At 45.1% G+C, this 20,364-nt stretch overlaps 1 protein-coding gene across 1 annotated transcript in view; it reads left to right on the forward strand.

Moving 5' to 3' along the window:
• Positions 1-528: 528 nt before the first annotated feature.
• Positions 529-20,364, forward strand: part of LOC135920544 (EF-hand domain-containing protein 1-like) — a 42,566-nt gene continuing 22,730 nt past the window's right edge. Inside the window, exons 1-2 of the mRNA XM_070539445.1 lie at positions 529-588; positions 15,154-15,420. Coding sequence (XP_070395546.1) covers positions 529-588; positions 15,154-15,420 — 327 coding nt within the window. The remainder of the gene's footprint in view (positions 589-15,153; positions 15,421-20,364) is intronic.

The following is a 20,364-nucleotide window of genomic DNA, read 5'->3' on the forward strand; positions in this document are numbered from 1 at the left end:
ACCGACGTTCAGCGAAACCGAAGTTCTGGCGCATGGAGAAAAACCAGCACGGAGTTCTGGACAGAAGATGAAGAACGATCTTATTTCTAAACCTGTTCCGGTCATATAATTTTGCACGTTCCTCAAAGTTCCTTGGAATCGGTCTCAATTTTTTTGTTCGAAGTTCTTTCGCTTCTTTCGGCGGTGTGTGAAAACAGCGTTAAATAGGTCGAAAGACAACAGGCCGAAGCACTGACATCGGATGGTTTGCGAGAACAACTGATGTGCGCCAAGAATCAACGCTTGCCGTTTGACTGAAGCTTTGCAGCGAGTGTCTACTTTTGCGACTATTGCAGTTTTTCTTTTTCTTGTCTTCTGACGGCCCCGTGCTCCGTTTGTCAGAACAACTGCCAGCTCGAGAAAGAAGTCGACCTTACTGAACGTCCTTCTCGGCTCCCCGCTTCTCTACGCGCGATCTTCGCATGCCTGGTGACGACCGTCCGTTGCGACAGCTAGACTAATAGTGCGAACTGTGCCGTCAGCGCGAATATGGAGGCAAGGCTTACAGACAGGCTACCCATGTTACCGGGCTACTCTTTGCCGATTGTGGTGAGTAGACGAAACACTGATAGCGAACGCCTGTTGTGTTTAGACGTTCAGATGACACGCTTTCATCTGAAAAGTTCAACTGTTCAAAGAGCCATAGCAAGTGTTTTACCACCTTTCCTATCCTTTCTTTCTTCTTGTACCCTAAGCCCGCGCCATGTGTGTAGGGTAGCCAACCGGGTGCGCGATCTGGTCCTTCACCCTTTTTCTTTAGTGGGCATGTACGCAAAATTTCATTATATTCCATGGTTGTAACTGCCAGAACCATAGTCTGATTTGGAGGCACACCATAGTGGAGGACTCGCCGAATTGATTTTGACCCTCTGGGGATCTTTAAAGCTCACCTAAATCTAAATACACGATCGCCTTGGCTTTTCTTTTTTTTTTTTGCCCTTGACGTGGCCAAAATATAACCGGCGACTTCGGGCTCAGCAGCGCAATGCCAGAGACAGTTGGCGACCCCCTTGAGTAGGCATGGATATATGTCTGAATAAAACTAAAATTGGGTCAGTCTACCCATAGCATTTACCCATAGCGCGAGCACAGCAAACGGAACACGCCCACTAAAGACTACACCACGCCGCGCTCGTGTGATCTCATTTTTCCTTGGTGTTTCGTCTAAGTTGTTGCGCTGTAGGTAAGCATATAAGTATGCTACGTGGGCCGCATTAAGTTTTGCATGCTGTCCTTCCTGCTGCCTAACAAGCGATGAAATACTATATGAGTTGCAGTTTTAATCATGCATCTTTTCAAGCTGACTCATTTTCTGCACTAGTCTATAAAAGTAAGTATGGCTTGTGATGCGCAGACCCGGTTCCGGGCACAGCTTGCGATACGTTCTTCAGTCAGGTAAAAAAACATTTCGTTTTATTCTTATGAAATATGCAGCCTCGAATCGTGACACTGAACGAAGGCTTCTTTCGGTGTCCCTTCCGTGGCCCCTTCAAAGCGGGATTTTCTGTACGACAGGCTTGTACTATAACGAAGCCAACTTTAGCACTTTTATTGAGCGGCTGTTTCAGAAGGTTGATTATTATTCCCTTTAATGCAGAATAAAGCGCGAAAATCGGAGCATGAATAAACAAACATGGTTATTTTATCGAAATAACAGCATGAGAATGCCCGTTTCTAGTTTTGATTCGTAGGTGCCGATTCACTCTCACTGACAATGAGGGAGACGCACCATGTTTTACAGCAGTTAAAAAAAAGGAAAAAAGTTTTAAGGAAAGGATTAGACTTGACACTGTGACACTCATAGGAGGCCCAGGCGACACAATTTCTGAGGATCTGGGGTTAACCTGACTATTTATGCCAGGCTAACCCCGCCTGCTGCAACACCAACACCCCCACCACCTCCTTGAAAGACGCTCATTTGTTAGTCTAGTGTCTTTCCTATTGGTCTGACTCCAACTTTTTTTGCCACTGGAAATCATGGCGCGTTACTAGGTCAAGCTATCAGCCCCTCTTTCAGCCTCCAACATGTGAAAGAAAGAAAGAAAGAAAGTGTAGGAATGTCACAAATACTCTGATCGCGTGTATATTAAGTTTACTCTGTCGTTTTATTGTTCTTTACACTCTGATCACACTTCCAGTGTGGAATTCCAAACCGCGTGTTCTTTTTCGGTTTATATCTCTGCATTTCGCATTTCGAAGCTATCTATTTATGCCGAGGAACCAGCAAGACCAATAAGTACGCTAGGTCATTCGGTGATCCAAGATAGCCAACTCCAGAAACGTTGTTACCCAGAGGCATCTTCTGTAGAGCTAGTCAGTACACATTTGGTTTTCTACTCAATGTACGCAGAGACCAGGAGGAACTTATAGCTTTTCACACACGCATTAAAAGACGCCGTGCAACATTGAAGAAAGTCTTACAAAGCATAAATTTGCTGCATGGAATGAGAAGAGATATCTTGCACAAGCAATCAGAACTAACACTCATATTAAGATTCAATAGAAGGTGACCGTGACTATTGAGTGAACGTCTTCAGCTCGACATGATAGCGAGACAAGGGGTGTGGGCGCGGAAGACGTGTCTATACTATACCAATGGGGGACGTTGATGGAGCCGAAGCATGCACTGCGATGCCATGGAACGCATGGGAGACAGTGCCGGTGGGATGGAGGCCGTTTGCGGTTCACGCTGCGCTCGGCCTGCTGAGTTGGTGTTGCAGAGAACGCAGGGCGGGAATATTTAACAGAATTTGGCGTTCAGAACGCAGGGCGTTCAGCTTTCAGGACGCAGGGTGTTCAGCGTTCAGAACGCAAGGTGTTCAGCGTTCAGGACGCAGGGCGTTCAGCTTTCAGAATGCAGGGCGTTCAGCGTTCAAGTCCAGAAGGGTGGTCTGGCTCAGCGGGTCCAGCAGGGCCTACATCGAGCCCAACAATCGCCATTGGCTGAAAAAAAGAAAAAACAGTAGTAGCCTGCCGTCCCGAGCCTTCATGTGTCCTCCTCAGACTACCGCCAGGCTACTTGAATTAGGATCACATTAACGTTCCCGCTTCGTATAACCGGCTTGACACGTGAATACACTAATCGACAACTCTAGAACTGTCACGTAAAGTAGCAGAAAGGATTGGTACAATTTCAATCGCCTATGATTTATGAGAGATGACTGCAGCGACGGTGGTTTCTGGAAGTTAACGTGTTTTTCGAAAAGTATTCGGAAGAACAAACCCAGCTTGTATTACACGCGAATGCGAAGGTTTCTTTTTTAATTTTCTTTTAGTACACAGCTATGAGGAGATATTGGCGCCAACATGTCATGCTGGCTACTCCTTCACGTTAAAAAAAAACGAATTAAGAATAAATGTTTGTCCAGCGATACCTAGCAAAACACGATAGAGAACAAAATAATAGATACCGCCAGAATTAAAACAATAACAAAAAGAGAAGACACCTATACACACATAAATGCCCCCCATTAGGTCGCATAAATATTGAAAAACTCAAAAGCCTATACTAGCAATCTAATGTTCCGCAATCTTCTGCGACGCAATGGAGCAATGGAATCAGTGTCGTAATCGGCTGAAGCAGTTGGAATCGAGCGTGCGAATATTTGACAACTTGACACCCATGAACAAGACACTTCTCCATCAGGATAAAAGAAAGTGAAACGAATGATTTTCTTACTTTTCTTTCTGTCTTTCTTCTTTTCGGCAGAAGAACGGGCACATTTTTTTTTTCGCTTAAAGTAGAAGGCGATAACGTCATTCAAATTCGCAGTGAATACGATCTGAACAAAATGATTTAGGATCATGCCGAGAAAGTTGCTACATAGCCGACGTTTTTTAAAAAGATATATTATTATGGCCGTTACTACGTGTCGTTTTTGTTATCAGACTAGTGAGTACTTTCGAAACGCCGCTTTTGATCAACAAAAGCAACGGCACTTCTCTTTTTATTGCTTTAATGCTCGCAGTTTAAGAAATAAGGACGATGGTCAGAATGCTTTTCTGTCATCTTTATGTCTTAAGTTTGAAGTTTTAGCTTTCCCGCTAATATGATTTCCTTGTGCTCATGACATAGTGCGATTTGATGGTTATCGATTGGAGTATATCTCAATAGAATTGACAGGAAGGGTGGCGGTGTCACCTTGTATGTAAAGAATAATTTACGTTACACCGTCATTCTTGAGCATTGTACCATAACGTCAAGTTGTGAATCGCTCTTTATCAAATGCAACTCGTTTGTTATCCGAATCACCTATCGGCTTCCTCCTGGACCTTGTGGTGAATATCTTAGCTTCTTTGAGTTTTTTCAATATTCCTCGTCATTCCTAAAATTGCCTGCGGTAATATTGGGTGATTTTAATATTTACCTTCTGAGACCCAATATCGCGTTTAGCGATTTCATTGTCCTCGTGTACCTGCACGGCTTTTCAACGCGTATTGATTGGCCTGCTCGAATTACTGATTGTGAAAACTGGAGTGAAGTGTCTGATGCGGCTGGCTCTGATTCTAATACCCCCTAAAACTTGTTCCTTGATACAATTATTGAGCTTGATGAACATTCCTTCCTCGTGGTGGTACCGAGGAAATGAAAGAGAACAAGAAAACCATCGGTAACTTACGACCTACTAAAATTATTAAAGGCGCGAAATAAACGCTTCGAAACCTTTTTGCATAAGCAAAGAGATAACGAACTTCTAAAACAATGTAAGAAGTTTAGAATTACACGCTGACATAAATAAATGTCGCATTGTGTATGTTAAATAAAAACATTTTCAGATATTTCCTATAGCCCGAAAAAAAGGTTGACGTACTTTGAACGCTTTATGGGGGCCTACTCAAACTGGTGCCCCACGGGAAATGAAACTAGGTGAGCAAGTCTTCCGTAGTAAAGATATTGCTGACAGTTTGTCACTTTTAATTTACACTCATGGATGTTTAGTTATTTAGGTGTCGGATACTTTTTTTTATGCTATGTAAGCATACCCGCCAACCAGTGAGCTTTGAGATTCGTAATATCCCGCTCACCACTGCAAGATGTGGTAGGTGTGTGGAGAGGGGGGGGGGGGGGGCAGACGTTGCAATCATTCTTTTTTAAAGCTTGCCCTGAGCACACGCCTGATTAGAAAAAAAAAACATACAAACTTTCATACCGATGGCTTAACTTTCGACGCAAGGCACGTACAGGCAACATTAAACATGGCACAGCAAAAAGTGACACCATCATGTTGCTTTTAAATGTGACTTTTTTTTTTCGCGACTGCTTCTGGAACTTGCCTATATAAGCTAGCTCAAAGCAAGTACCATCTTGCACTCGTTCACCATGCATCGGAAGACTTCGAACGGCGGATTCAGGAACTTACTAACTACACATTTTTGCTAACAGAATTTGTTTATCGTAAATATTGACGCAACATTCGTAAAATTGTAAAGGAAGTCCAAATTCGTAAACCTTACGAAGCATTTGGGTGATTCGGCAGGTGTGTACGTAAGTAATAAAGAAAGGAGAACAATTTTTCTCCATCCTGTTACACCAAGTGAATTTAAAAAAAATAATTAGTGAATTGAAAAACAGTTACTCCTGCGGTTTCAATGACCTTAAGACTGGACCAATCAAAGGAGTCGCAGACATATTAAGTACAGCGCTTTGTCACATAACTAACACTGCGTTCTCTTCTGGACTATTTCCCGAAGAAATGAAGATTGCATGGGTTTCGGTTCAATACAAAGGTGGTGCTGTCGATTGCATTGGCAATTATCGACCAATTTCTCTACTCCCAATTTTCTGTAAAGTAAGTGAGAAAGCTAGCTTCGAACTCTAGAATAAGAGGACAGCTTGAGAAACTGAAGTTACTGTAAGCGAATCAGTACGGATTATAAAAACATAAATGTACTGAATCAGATGTACTTAACGTCCGTGGGAAAATTGCTTGTAATATATGGAAAATCAGCCGTAAACGATTGGAAGATATTTAGAGTTTATCAAAACATTTGATTTTATTATACACAACATACTTATTTTTCAAGATTACCGATATATCGATAGGGGCCGTGCACTTGATTTATTATATGGTTATTTTCAGAATCGCTCTCAATTCGTAGATATAGGTTGCGCTAGGTCTGATGTGTCACCGATAGAATATGGTGTTCCTCAAGTCTCAATCATAGGCTCCGCAATTTTCCTACTTTACATAAATGATTTTGTACATTTCCCTGAAATGTCTGACATATTATTAAATTCAGATGAGACGAACGTCCTTTTTCCATCACGCCATGCTTCATCTTAGATTCTAATCGGTAATGGGTGGGTAAATAACCTTTCGAAGTGGCTGACTGCTAACCAACTATTCTTAAATGTCATTAAGACAAAGTACATCGTATTTCTTTTTTTTTCAAACAATAGGCGAATTCCTTCTTGATGGCGTAATTACATTTCAACCGTATTTCATAGAGAAGGTTTTGGAACACGAGTTTATTGGCGTTTTCTTTCACGAGAACTTGCGCCGGACAGGCCACGTTAATTTTCTTAAACTTAATATAGCCCAGTAATTCCATGCGTTAAACAAGTATCGTGCATTAGTACCTCTGAAACTAAAGCGTCAGTTATATCATTCGGTGATTCACAGTCGGATTCATTACTGTTTACTTGTATAGGGCGTAACTTCTAAAGCTGACTTGCAAAATTCATATATAATGCAGAAAAAGAGCATTCGTTTCATGAATAATTTATCTATGTATAAGTATACTTTATTTTCCATACTTTAAGCAAGGTTGCATACTAAGTAATAATATATTGTGTGAACAAAAATTCCCTGAAGTTATCTTTCTAGAGTTCAGAATAGTTCGAGAAAACATTTTTTTTGTACACACAGTGCTACAACTACATATTTCTTTAGAAGCAGACATTTTGCAAACATTCGAACAAGAACAAATTAGGGCACTCAATTAAAATTGCAATTTCCTAATGTACTTAATATGCATGATTCCTTAACTGACATCATAGAACAAGCTTCACGTTTACTTGGACATTTAGGAGGTAATCAAAATTGTATTTCCTGGATTGTTTGCAACCTCCTGTTGTTGTATTCTCATTATTTTTGATAAATGACACAGTTCACTAGTCCAGTGCATCAAATTGTTGAAATGTATAGTTTATTCTGTGCATTTAAAAAAATGTGTTGTTTGATTACTCGTGGTATACGAAGTAGTGCGTGTGCCATTGGTCATGTGTCATGTTCTCGTTAAGTATTTTTGGCATTGCTCTGTATTATCAATGCGCCAGGAGCCATGTCAGGTATGTTTCTTGGCCTTTAGCTCTGCGCCATGTCAAACGTGAAACCCTGAAACAGTATGAAATATCGCAGCCACAGTTAACGCAAAACACACACACACACACACACACACACACACACACACACACACACACACACACACACACACACACACACACACACACACACACACACACACACACGCGCGCGCGCGCGCACACGCACACGCACACGCACACACACACACACACACACACACACACGCACACGCACACGCACACACACACACACACACACACACACACACACACACACACACACACACACACAGTATGGAATATCGCAGTCACCGTTAACGCAAACGAAAAATAACCCCCCCCCCGCACACACACACGCGTGCATATAGTTCGAAATATGTTCTGAATGGAGGAAGTGTTGGAGGGGGGGGGGGGAAGGGCGCTTTCATAAACCCTCTTACAGAAGAGTTTGTATTATTTTTTCGAGCGATGTGAATTGCTAACGTTTGCGAAAGCTGAAATGCGTCGTTCCTCACAGCTTTTCTTTTTTTTATCCAGCGGTTTCGTCCTTCTTCAAACAATGAGACCAGCACCATTACCGGATGCTGAAAACGAAGTTTACTTGATTACCTTTCTTCACATCATGTCATAGTTGCTATGCTAACAGATAATTATGTTTTCAGAAGTTCCCTCCTGCGTGCGCAATTTTACTACTTCATCAATGTTACCATGGTAGCCATTATATGCCAAGAACACCAAGCACCTTGCTTAACGCTTAACTCTGGCCGCGCAGACAAGAAAGTTTCGTTCATTCTACCGTGTGTGCAGCTTTCGACGATGCCCTGCCTGACTGTTTACGTTTTGCGAAATAGCCCTTGGGACGAAGCAGACTTTCTGTTATCTAAGGGGCCGGCCTTATTCCTTTGACAATGCACCAGCTCTTCGGCTGCGGGTCCATAAATAGTGGCCTAGAGCAAGGACACACGGCGGCTGTGATTCAAGAGCCGTGTCGCCTTTAAACAACCCAAGCATAAGAAGACAGAAAAACGGCACCTTGCACAAACAAGGAGGCCGACGTCGCGCATGTACGAGTACACTCGCCAAGGACGATCGAGTTTTAAAAATAGGTCGAGAAAGACGCCAGATTTCGCTCAATTAAGGCACTACCCCCCCCTCCTCCCCCCCCCCCCCCCCCCCCCAACGAGACGGGTCACGTCCGAAGTGAAACGCAGTAATCTACGGAAACGTTGTGACGAACGCTGGATATCTCGTCATGCCAATGGTCACGCCATCTTTTATATACTGACGGTTCTTTTGATCTCGGACGGCAAAGTTTTGCTGCCTGATACGTACGCTGTGGTGAAAAGGCCGTTGTGATTTCGTCGACAATGAATGATTCCCCAACGACAGAGCGTCGCAAGAGCGCCGTGGAAATCGTTTTCTCCACGCGTCAAAACTTCGCAGACGAGAAGCTGTGTCTTGATTGCAGTTTTGCCTCCGTCCCGTTTCTCGAACAACTAAATGTTCTTAGACGAGATAACACATTGGCGGTCTGCTCCTTAATTAATCACCCCGTTTTTAATGACTTCGAAAAAGTTTCGCATTACCTTCCTCTTTCAGTCAGTCAGGCGAACGTCTCAAGAAGAATAAACTGTAGAGGTTAAATTTAGTAATGACTTCACGAATGCAATGGAGCGGTTCAGATGTTAGTTCACATTTGTCGTTTCCTTCTTGAATTTAATCAGTATACACCACGTGGCGCCGCGTTTTCTTTCTTACTCAGGTAAAAGCCGAGGAACCGCATTGCAGAACTTCAAATTTCGAGGAGGAATTGAAGAAGTCGACAAGTCAAAGCAGACTGCAACGCGTGTTTTTCGGGCCTCTGCACCTGTCACGGTCTTTGCGATCGTGTGTTGGCGTATTCTCGTGCACACCAGAGTTCTAGAGCTACGGTACAAGATTCTTTGCGGCCTGTGACGTATGTGAGCCACTGTGTGTGAGCCATTCGGCGCGACAAGCAGCAGGACCCAGTAGCAGCAGCAGTAGCAACCATGGTCAGCAATATCCGTGGAGGGTTTGCAAAGAAAGCTTCGCTTTAATGCGTATCCGAAAGTGGAATCGAACCTTCGTCCTCTTGCACAAGAGCCCCAAAACCGCGTCGCGCTGCACTTGCACGAGGAAGCTCAATTGGTCTCAATTGTCTCAGTTGTGCTCAAGAGCACAATTGTGCTCTTGCTTTCACGCAAGAGCACAAGCGCGCACGCCAGTTTCCATTTGGCCACAGACGTTGGAATATTGAGGACCGATGAATAGCCAGGCTTACCTCATGCTTCTACGTGTTTCACCTCATACTTCTCTCTGCGTACGTCTCTCCCTACTATTCGCTCGATATATTATACACTGCTTGCGAAATTTCATCACGAATACTTATGATTTTACTTGCGTTTGCGCACCGATGTCTAAGTTTATTAGCGTCCACGGTAAGTGAACGAAGCTCATCATAACGCAGACAACTGCACGTGAACTAGCGTTGACCCTCAGGGTAAAGTGACAATTTCACCTCACCTTTTGGTATTTGCAACTTGCGATCGCTCAGCTTCTTATCGAAGGCTTTCCCGCACGCCCTTCCGTATCTTTCAAGTTGTGTCGTTGGCGCATCGTGAAATTGTTCTCGCAAGTCGCGTAAACTAAAACAATTTATAGTAGTCGCCACCGAGCCCTCTAAATCTCATGCTTCAGCCATGCGCGAAGACACCCCACAAGGTTAAAGTCCCCAGCATACGCAGGAGTTATCTAGGGACGTTACGCAGAGTCAGTTCGCAGTGCCACAGCGTCGGATGCGGCGAAAGATAGCAACCGGTCGACTGGGCAGACCATACTCCACGTTGCTGCTGCGTTAGAGAGCAGCCATGCCTCGACAAACGCCACACATAGTCTTCGTACTCGCGACATGTCTCTGTTGACGTCTCGCAATGCGCACTGGCATGAACTGCTGTCACGATTTGGGTATGGCTTGTGTGTGGTGCGCAGTCCATAAACATAAACATTGCATGCTATATAATAGAGTTGTGAACTGCGCGGTACAAATACATAAACGTTGCATGAGGTAACACGTACCACAGGGTGGCAACAAATACAGTTGTACGCGTCGAAGTTAGTTTTATAACACTTAATTAGCCACTTCACGAAAGATACGCTTCGCCTTGATTCCAGCATGTGAATTGGACTTTCCTAATCGTGTTACTCACGTCAGCGGTACCTTTTGCATCCGAAAGTAGCGGACGCCGCCTCCTCCCCGATCGGGTTTTTAATCCCTATTATTGCATCAGCTAGCAAATGTATCGTTCTCTGTGGTTGAGGGTGTTCTTCACACATATGCTTACGCTTTAAATTAGAATTACCGATGGTAGCCCTGCGAAGTGATGCCCAAATCGCGGTTTCGAAATGCCGAGTGTGTTACTGTTTCTTACGACAGCACCATGACGACCACGGGAGCCAAATTATATTCAAGTCTACACCGGTGAAAGAGTAATGACGACCGTTCTATGTTAGTGGGGAAGCTATTGAACATATAGTCATTGAACTCGGTAGCTATGCAACACTGCTGTTAACTGCCTAAATAGAGAAAGAGATAGAAAAGATAATTGACAGGGACGTTAGCAGAAGTAGCGTAAGTGAACCGTGTTCTTGGTAAAGTTTCGGTTTAAGGGTAGGAAACTTAAACGAAAGGCAATTCCAGTTGTCCACCCATGCACCGGAGGGGAGGAAATTGGCAGGTGTGATTAAATTATTAAAGTAAAAAAAGAGAGACAGAGACAAGCAATTTGGGCACACGTGCGAGGAGCAACCGAGCATTTCAAAAATAGAACACGCGCCACGAACAAAAAAAAAAAAAGAAGTTGTTGCGTGTCGACGGCCGGCAAGGTGGCATTGAGGCGTGAAGCTCGGGCCAGGCCGACTCTCGATCGTGAAGACGTAGTATTTGCGCACCTTAAAATAGCGGGACGACGACGCCAAGGTCTCCCGTATTGCGGGCTGTCTCGCGATCACCGCAAAGCCACGGCACTGCGCGGTCCAATCGATGCGGCCCAATTCGGGAGAGCCCCCCCCCCCCCGCAGTCGCTGGGCACGAACAAATCTCGGTGCGGCACGCGTTATCTTACCCGCGTTTCGGCGGCCCCGAATCAGACTAGGTGGGGGCATCTATTCGCGGTACCCTCTCCTGATGATTAAGGCGCGACGTCCTAGCTCACCGATCCTCCATTTCCGGCAGCTGCTGCGATATGTGCGTGCGTGCGTGTGCGTCTCTGCGTGTCTGTGTGTCTGTGTGTTTCCCCTTTTTTTCGCCTCCTTCGATCCCTTAGTGACCCACTTGTCTGCTCAGCTGAAGCAAGGCGTTCGGGTCGGAGGGACGCGGTCCGGGTAGAGGGCGCTTATTATTATTTAATCTGCACTCAGATCGGTCGGCGCCCATGGGCCCCAAAATGTTCTATAGTTATCGCCCCTTGCATAGTGACAAAATATAGCTGAATGTGCGGAAGGGAGAACATCGGGAAAGTAAGGATTCCGATCGACATTCCGTTCTTTCTTTTGCTTTTATTGTCGTTCTCCGTTTTCTGCGTCGGGAGAGGGGCCACGACGCGCTTCTTTGACACGGAAGACAACGGACACACACAATATTGGGTCTGTGCAACGCAGTCGCTTTATTTGCAAAACTAGTTTGCGCGGAGTTGTCTCGTGCGCACAGAAACGGTTTATATGACATCTAGTTCGTACGCTGCCGCCTTTCTCGACGTATGCAAAACAATAAAACGAGAAGCAAACCGGGGAACAAAGAAATAGAATCGCCATTCACAGCTATACATTGGTGCATCTTTATTAAAGAAAGCAGAAAGCGAGTTAAGCCGCCAGTGAGAAACGCGCTGTTTGATTCGACGGTAATGTCTTAATGCTATTTTGTCAACTGTTTCACAAACCCTAAATGGCACTTAACAATATCAAAATAGGAGCCGACGAGGCAGCCTTTAATAAAGATGGTTCCACCTACTGAAACTTCAGCCATCATGTCCAAGGTAGTTTAGCCTGTTTATACAACTCTTATCCAAAAATAAAGTTTTTGACACCGCTAGTTACACATTATTAAGGAGCTGCTATGGTTGCGATCCTGGCATGTCCGTTTTCTTAGTGTGTTTAAAATGACGTCTCGATATGCGCAAGAACTTCGGGGACTTCGTTTCAAAGCTTTTCGGCCGAGTCGAAGTCAAAGCAGATGCGTATTTGAATTGTCGTGCACTTATATTAGCTTAGAGCACGAGGGTCACCTATTTACAAATGTCCGAAACTGCTCATTAAGCACAGCTTCTGTGATCGCCTACAGCGACCACCTGAAGTGTCGAGAAATCAACAATTACGGCTATGCAAAACCAAATAGACATAACTGTACTTTTCTCGCTCAGTGAAGTAAAAGGCCTTGAAAGTAGTTCACTTTTCTTGTTTTCTTGCTCTTCGCAAAAGTTCAGTACTTAGTCCAGCAGTTTATCAGGCTTGCTCACCCAAGACGTTGGATGTCTATAAGAATGACTGTCTTTGTTTGTTTGTTTGTTTGTTTCTTTGTTTGTTTGTTTGTTTGTTTGTTTGTTTGTTTGTTTGTTTGTTTGTTTGTTTGCAACATCATGGTTTATAATACGTCTGCATGTTTGCTACGCGAGCTGCCGAAAAATTATTTAGAACAATGGCAATGGCAAATCTTGGAAGCGTACTACATCAGTTTATTAGGTGATGACTGCGTTAGTACAACCTCGGTGCGCTTACATGAAAAAGAATTTGAACTTCTAAGTCGGTCCCGATAGAAACGTTTCTTGTCATTTCATGCTATGTGATTAGCGATGATGCAGTTGCGCATGCTCTGCTGGCCTTGCTGGGACTACACTGATTCTAATAAACCTCAGTTGATAGTCCAGTCGTTGTGGTGTGAACCTCTCCTCTTGTCCTTTGTGTTTTTGACTGGTTTTTTCGTTCAAAAAAATTGCAAATGCTTCTAAACATCCAAAGCACAATCACAAAACGTGAAAATCGAAAAGTGGCACCTACCGCGGTAACTCAGTGACTATGGCGTTGCAATAACGCGCACGAGGTCGAGGGTTCGACGCTGGCCTCGGTCTCCGCGTTTCACTGGGAGTGAAATGCAAAAATAAAAAATGCTGGGTCTCCCGTAATGGAGAGTCGATGTAGGCATAAAATGTCAACCGGCAAAGCAGATTCGTTGGACATGATGCTATAGCCACAATCTTAAAATGGGTGTAGCGCATGTTCGCAACGGTACACTTCACCACACGACGCCGCACCACGCCGCACCACACTGCACCACGCCATACTGTGCACTGGTCCATATGGACGCTGCCCAGCTAGATGAAGAAAATGGGCTGAAGGCGGCATGACGGGGAGCGAAATACGCCAAGGAGACGGAGCGCACTACCCAGCTAGAAAAAAAGAAAGCCACTGAAGGAGGCGCCACGCAGCGTGGCGCCATTTCTCGAGACGACGCCAGACCCGTGCCGCGGAACTCACGGACCGCTGGCGTTCAAAAAACGCACAGGCAGGCAACCATGTATCAGAGCGAAAGGATGACAATGAAGTGTATGGTGCCCTGCATCGGCCTTTTGAAAGTCGCTATTGTAAATGACAAATAAAACTATAGCGTACTAGAATTTACAGCTTGAGTGACATTAGGACGAACTTGGAAGCAATATTTTTCTAACTTGTTTGGGCAGTAACTAGCGCGTGCAATGCGGTCCGATACAAAGGGTTGGAGGCCAGAGATTGCATTTCCTCAAGTTTTGACTGGTTGCCGTTATGATCTCATTTTGTTCTCGCAACTTGCCTCCATGTTCTCGTTTGAATGCCCGGATAATAGCTCTGGCTTTTGGCTCAATGTCATTTTAAGGTCGCTGAAAACGGGAGCTAAAAGTATTTCGTGCTTAAAACGCTCGCGTACTTCGATTTAGGTACACGCCCAGGTGACCAAAATTATTCCGGGGCCCCCATTACGGCGTCCTTCGTAATCAGACCGTGGTTTTGCCCTTAAAGAACCCAGTATTTAATTTAGTAAGTAGTTCTAGTTTAAATAAAGTGCGATACGAACAAGGCTTTCTTTATGAGTGCTTGGCTACAAAGAAAGAAGCCAGTCAGTAACTTCCCGTTGTCCCCGACATAATTCTTAGGGTGTGTTTCAAAGCACTTCCTTACTCCCAACTTTTGTCATGTTCTTCCCCAAACAAAAAGCCACCATCACAAACATCTCTGTCTTAATGAAATGATCGAATTAAATAGCGGAGCAATAATCGGTTAAGCCTATCGAAAGCGTTAACATAGCAGAGGATATTTTACCCTCTCTCACCACCTACATTTTCCGTATCAGATACAGTCCTCCATGCTCTGGTTTGGCTTACTCATCGTTAAAAGGGACCGTAAGGCAGCAAGAACTAAACAGACGATGGTTATAATAACTGCGATAACATTTACGATGGCCTTTCTGCAAGAGAATTTGTCAACCCGAAGGCAGCCGCAAACACGCAAACAATTTTTAAGCCAGCGGATATACTGCTGGCGTTACGAAGTGTAATGGTGCCAATGCGGGCTGCCGGCGAGGGACTCTACCGCGAGCACCCGTTCAGTGCTAGCAAGCGTAGTTCAATTTTTCTTTCCCTCCTATCATAGTCGTACAGTGCCGCGATTACTTGTTCAAGAGTCCCACGCGCAAAGCGCACAAGCTCTCGTCCCACCACGGTTGTGCAGAAGATATAAAGTCACCGCAATTCGTGTGTCCGCAGAAGGACCGCTACCCGCTGAGCCACACGTTCGACTTCCGGAGCGGCCTGCCCATGGCCCGGTCGCTGCCGACCTCGTCGCTGCAGCCGCAGCTGTTCGAGACTCGACAGTCGAGGCCGCCGTCCGAGCTCCTCGATGGCGCTGCGCTGGGGAGCGGTCACACTTCCGAAGGGTCCCAGAGCACCGACGACGACCCCTACAGGCACCGACGAAGGAGGCCGACCACCTTCAAGAACTTCCTGCCAAACTTCGCCATCAACGACAAAAAGGTATGCAGTTAGCCCAGTTCCATGTGGCACCCGCGAAGTCTAGGCTTCTCTTGAAAACTATTATTATTATTATTATTATTATTATTATTAGTAGTAGTAGTAGTAGTAGTAGTAGTAGTAGTAGTAGTAGTAGTAGTAGTAGTAGTAGTAGTAGTAGTAGTAGTAGTAGTAGTAGTAGCAGTAGTAGTCATGTAAATATACGAACACCACAAAGAGAAAGAAAGGCAGGCTTGCATCTGTCATCTGAAAGGGACGCCACACCCACCTGAAGAGAAGAGAAAAATAAAGAAAGCAAAGAAGTGATGAAAGAGGAAACAAATGGAGAGGAAGGCACACTACAACGCAATACGCAGTCACACGCAGAGTACGATTAATACTGACGAGAGACTTGTCCCCCGGTTCACAAGGATTCCAGCACAGCTTTGTGAGTCTCGCATCGAGTTCAAGCGCGACCTTTCGGAAACAAGATATCATTAGGCACATCGTAGAAGTCTATATGGGAGAATAATGCAATGAGCTAAACACCTCCCGTCCGATGCCGTATAAGTGCAGCGTCCCTAGCAAGTGCAAATTAATATGCAAATTATGTTTACACACAGTCACACTTGCGCATACACATGTAAACACACACATGTAAACACAGACGCACAGGGGCGCGAACACATTATACCAGCTAAACGCCATTTGAAACTATGGGTTATAACCCACCTACCTACACGATATTTCTGGAGGCGATGATGGTAGTGCTGGTGCATGGTTGCAGTGGTAGCGGTAGTGCATCAGTCGATGGTTTTATCCCTGAAAACAATAAAAATTGGAGGACGCTTAAGCTTCGCCTTCAAGAGTGGAACGCGACAGCGTTCCCATCGACCCGCGAAGGGGTGTAAGACAATGCGCTACGGCGCAGGGATCACTTACGAGGCGCCCCGCATCGGACTTTGCGGCCACCTATCACACGGAGAGCGCCGAGCAACGCAGCGTTCGGCGCGGCAACGAAACGTGCGCCTGAGCAAACGGAACGAACCAAAGAACTCGGTGTCTCGGAGGGGGAAACGATCTACGCCATCCAAACGTCGTGATCGGCACGGGCAGAGAGAAAGATAGTAATCTAAAGAAAGGAATGGCGCTTGATTCTGCAACCCGCGTGGGAGCACGGCGAAGCGCCGTCAGGGGAGAGGGAGTCGGCGCCGCGACGCGCCTGGCACCGGTCCGCGCAAAGCCCCAATGCGCGCATGGCGCGCCACCTGTCGGGGCAGCGCCGTACATTGAGCGGAGGGGGTCTTCTGTATTTGCCGCAAGATGGCTCTGCGTGTGCGGTAAGCGCAGAAGAAATGTAGCGGAAACGCACTTCGCTACTCGTGTAAATGCGACTTCTGTAAGTTACATGCTCATAAATACCGATATACACCGCAGTTAACTTTCTACGGCACATTTTTAAGGCAACACCGCGTTCACTAGAAGCGCGTTTGTACCGCTTTCAAGCATCGAACTCGTGGCTGAGTGGTAGCGTCTCCGTCTCACACTCCGGAGACCCTGGTTCGATTCCCACCCAGCCCATCTTGGAAGTTGCTTTTTATTTATGAAGTGCCTGCCATTATTTATCGCTCACGGCCAACGCCGCGGACACCGACACCGACGCCGACGACACCGGCTTTTCTGCGACACGAGCTCCTTAACGCTGTCGCGTTAAAAGCCAGCTATCGCACGACCTCTCACGCATGGTGCTTTTTGTTTCTTAATAACGCTTGAATTCAGGACCTGTGGTGACATCTTCATCGTTCCTGAAAGAGCCGAAGGAATCGTAAGAGCTAATTAACGCTTAAGTATGCCGATGACCAGCTTGTTCGACCGCAGTTTCAGAACGTAAGCACGTTCATGCCACGAACTGCCGACGTCATCGTCTTCGACACAGGCATTCAATCGATTGTCACCATTACTACGATCGATAAGCACTACCGTAGTCATATCCTTAACCATCGTCTCACCGTCCTTATTTATGTCATTCCTGCCTGTAAACGAAAGAGTTGGATCGTCATGGTTTGCACTATATTTTATATAGTTCCAACTGCGTCTCCTATTGAATTATTTAAGTTTTTTATGGCAAATAAACACAGATTTGTAACCACGCATAGTGATCAAAAACCAAGCACGACGATGCCGATAGTTTCGGTGATCTGACGAGAACCGACGTCGCGCGGCATCGATGGCCTTGTGCACTGAGCCCACAACTACGAGCGCCGATGCGTGTCAAAACTGCCCTCCTGCGAACAGTGATCGATTCCATGAATTAGGAGTCATGATCAGTAGTGCGAAAAGGCTGACCTCCATTCAGTGGCACAACGACGCATTCCGTAGGGAGCACGAGAAAAACCCCGCACAGCGCCACACAAGAAATCGCGAATCGTAATTAGGGCAAATGCGTTTTTCCCGTTCTCCCGGCCCGCGAGCATATCCAAAAAAAGAAAAAGAAAAATGGAAGTATGTAACCGAGCCGATGCGAGAGAGAGAGAGAGAGAGAGAGAGAGAGAGAGAGAGAGAGAGAGAGAGAGTAGAAAGGCAGGGAGGTTAACTAGCAAGCCGATGCAAGACCCTTCGAAAAACATACACAGGTTAACGGAGCGTGCGGAATCTTGGCTGAAGGCATCGGAGGCGGTTTTCCCCATGATGTGGCCAGCACGGAGTACATAAAAAAGAAAAATCGATATCTTGAGGTCATGGAGGAGCGAAGGTCGAGCAAATTTTATTGCTCTCTTGTTTTCTTTCCTCCTTGCTTCGTACTGCAAGACCCTTCATATTTAGGGCGTTGGAAACTACTGTATATATGTGCTATACCCGTTGTTTTTGTTTGTTTGTTTCGATTAAAGCAAATGGAGAGAATAGGCCCAATTTAAGGTCGGCTTTTCCGAACTTACTGATAAAAAAGCGACATCACACACAATATGAACAAGAAACACAAGAACATCAACAACAACCTAGCGAGAATAGAAGGAAACAAACCAATGAACATATATTGTTTTTAGTTGGTCTAATGTTACGTTATAGTTAACAAATCTCTAACGCTTTCGTGTTGTCTCTACAGTACGATCCATCAAGCTGTCACATCCGTCGTCGGCAAACCTCTCAGGCTGTAGTTGCAGGGACACCCCAACCATTATTGCTAGCCACCGCCACGCAGTAAAGTTATCACGACATTAAAATGAGAAAGAAAAAAAAGACACAAATCAAAGCACATAAAATTTCAATGACACTAGTCATCGAGACGTTGCTGTGCGACAAAAGATTACGTCAATCAAATAGCACTATTCGCAATCACCAAACGAAGTCGCTGTCCACGAGATAATCGCTCGAAGCTTCTTATTGTACATTCGATGGGGATGTATGTTCTACGCAAACTTCCGAGGTGCCACAAGTTTACGCAGTATGAAGATTATTTTTTCCGTGTGCAGCACAGAAAAGCAGGGTGTGAACGCCACGTCGAAACGTAGACGAGGCAAGAACGTTTCTATAGAGACCATTCTGTCTCGAGGTTTGGTGAGAAGCGTAACAAGTAGTCTATGTTGTAAAAGCAGGCGACTTTTTCCGCTCGCTGAACCACGTGGTATTTGTTACTTTGCGGCTCAGTTCCTGAAGTGCTGTAGTGGTTTGACGTAATAGTTCCGCAGAAAATCGCAAGGCGGAGAAAAGTAATTATTCAAGGGAAAATTAGACATCCACCCAATCGTAGCAAATGCTACAAAGGAAACCCATGCGGGTTCCTCGTAAGAAAAGCCTCGCCGTTGAAAAGAAATTCGTCCTGGTCCAGGACTTAAACCCGGGACCACCGCCTTTCCGGGGCGGCCGCTCTACCATCTGAGCTTACCAGGTGGCTAGCAGATAGGTGATGCTGTAGTGGCGTCAAATGCAGCCAGTGCTCTTGGTGCTGAGAGAGAGCTGTGGGCAGAGAGAGCTCTTTATTTAAAATAGGAAAGATTTGCCGACGTGGGAGTATTCGTCTACATACTTCTCTGCAAGGGAGTTGAAAAGGGGAGAAAATGCCGTTAAAGAAGCCGGGCGGAAGAAACTGCAAAAAAAAATTATAACACAGCTTGATAACTTTGAGTCCAACTTGTCCTAACACACGAGTCATTTTACTTCACTGTTGGCTTTTTATGAGATGCACATAGTCCGAATAACACATGGAGTTTTGAGAGAAAGTCATTTGATTGAAGGCAATCAAACAAGAAATAGAGAACTTGATTATTTGTGTAGGTTCATCCGATGTGTGTGCCGGACTCTGTCCGTTTCTTCATTACTCGCTATTCCAATATAGCTTGGGATTGCTTACACGCGGATCTGATGACCAGAACAACAGGTAAGGGTCAATGTTTTCTTAATTTCATAGCCCACAGAAGAACTGTCACCTTTAAAGCAGCATTGAATTAATTCAATTCAATTCACTCTATTCCTACACCACAATGTTGAGGACCACAAACAAAAAGCCTTTTTACGGCTTCACGTGGTCCACAGGTGCGGTGTCACGTATTCAGTAGATTCACCATTGTCTCAATAACGTGAGCGACAAACATAATGCACATATATAGAATGAATAGAAGTGAAACAGAATGCGTGTACAGCACATATCGAATGCACATATGTAATAGCACGATTAAAACAGAAAGAAATAGCGATAGTAATTACGAATGCACAATATACATAAATGAAATCAACAAATGTTTCATGCGATACATTATACTGCAATGCCCAATTCGCCAAGTACACAGTAACAAGAAACGCAATTTTTCCCTTCTTGCGGAAAAAAAAATCACAATAACGAATGTTATACAATGTAAATTTTGTTTAGGCAAGACGGTAATCTACACAGCAACATCTGGTAATTGTAGTTAGTTCTTGCCCATGGCATCTACCAGTTTTCGCAACTGCCTGTATGTAGCTGCGTATCTCTGC

The sequence above is a fragment of the Dermacentor albipictus genome, chromosome 5 (genome assembly GCF_038994185.2).
Source record: "Dermacentor albipictus isolate Rhodes 1998 colony chromosome 5, USDA_Dalb.pri_finalv2, whole genome shotgun sequence".
Lineage (NCBI taxonomy): Eukaryota > Metazoa > Arthropoda > Arachnida > Ixodida > Ixodidae > Dermacentor > Dermacentor albipictus.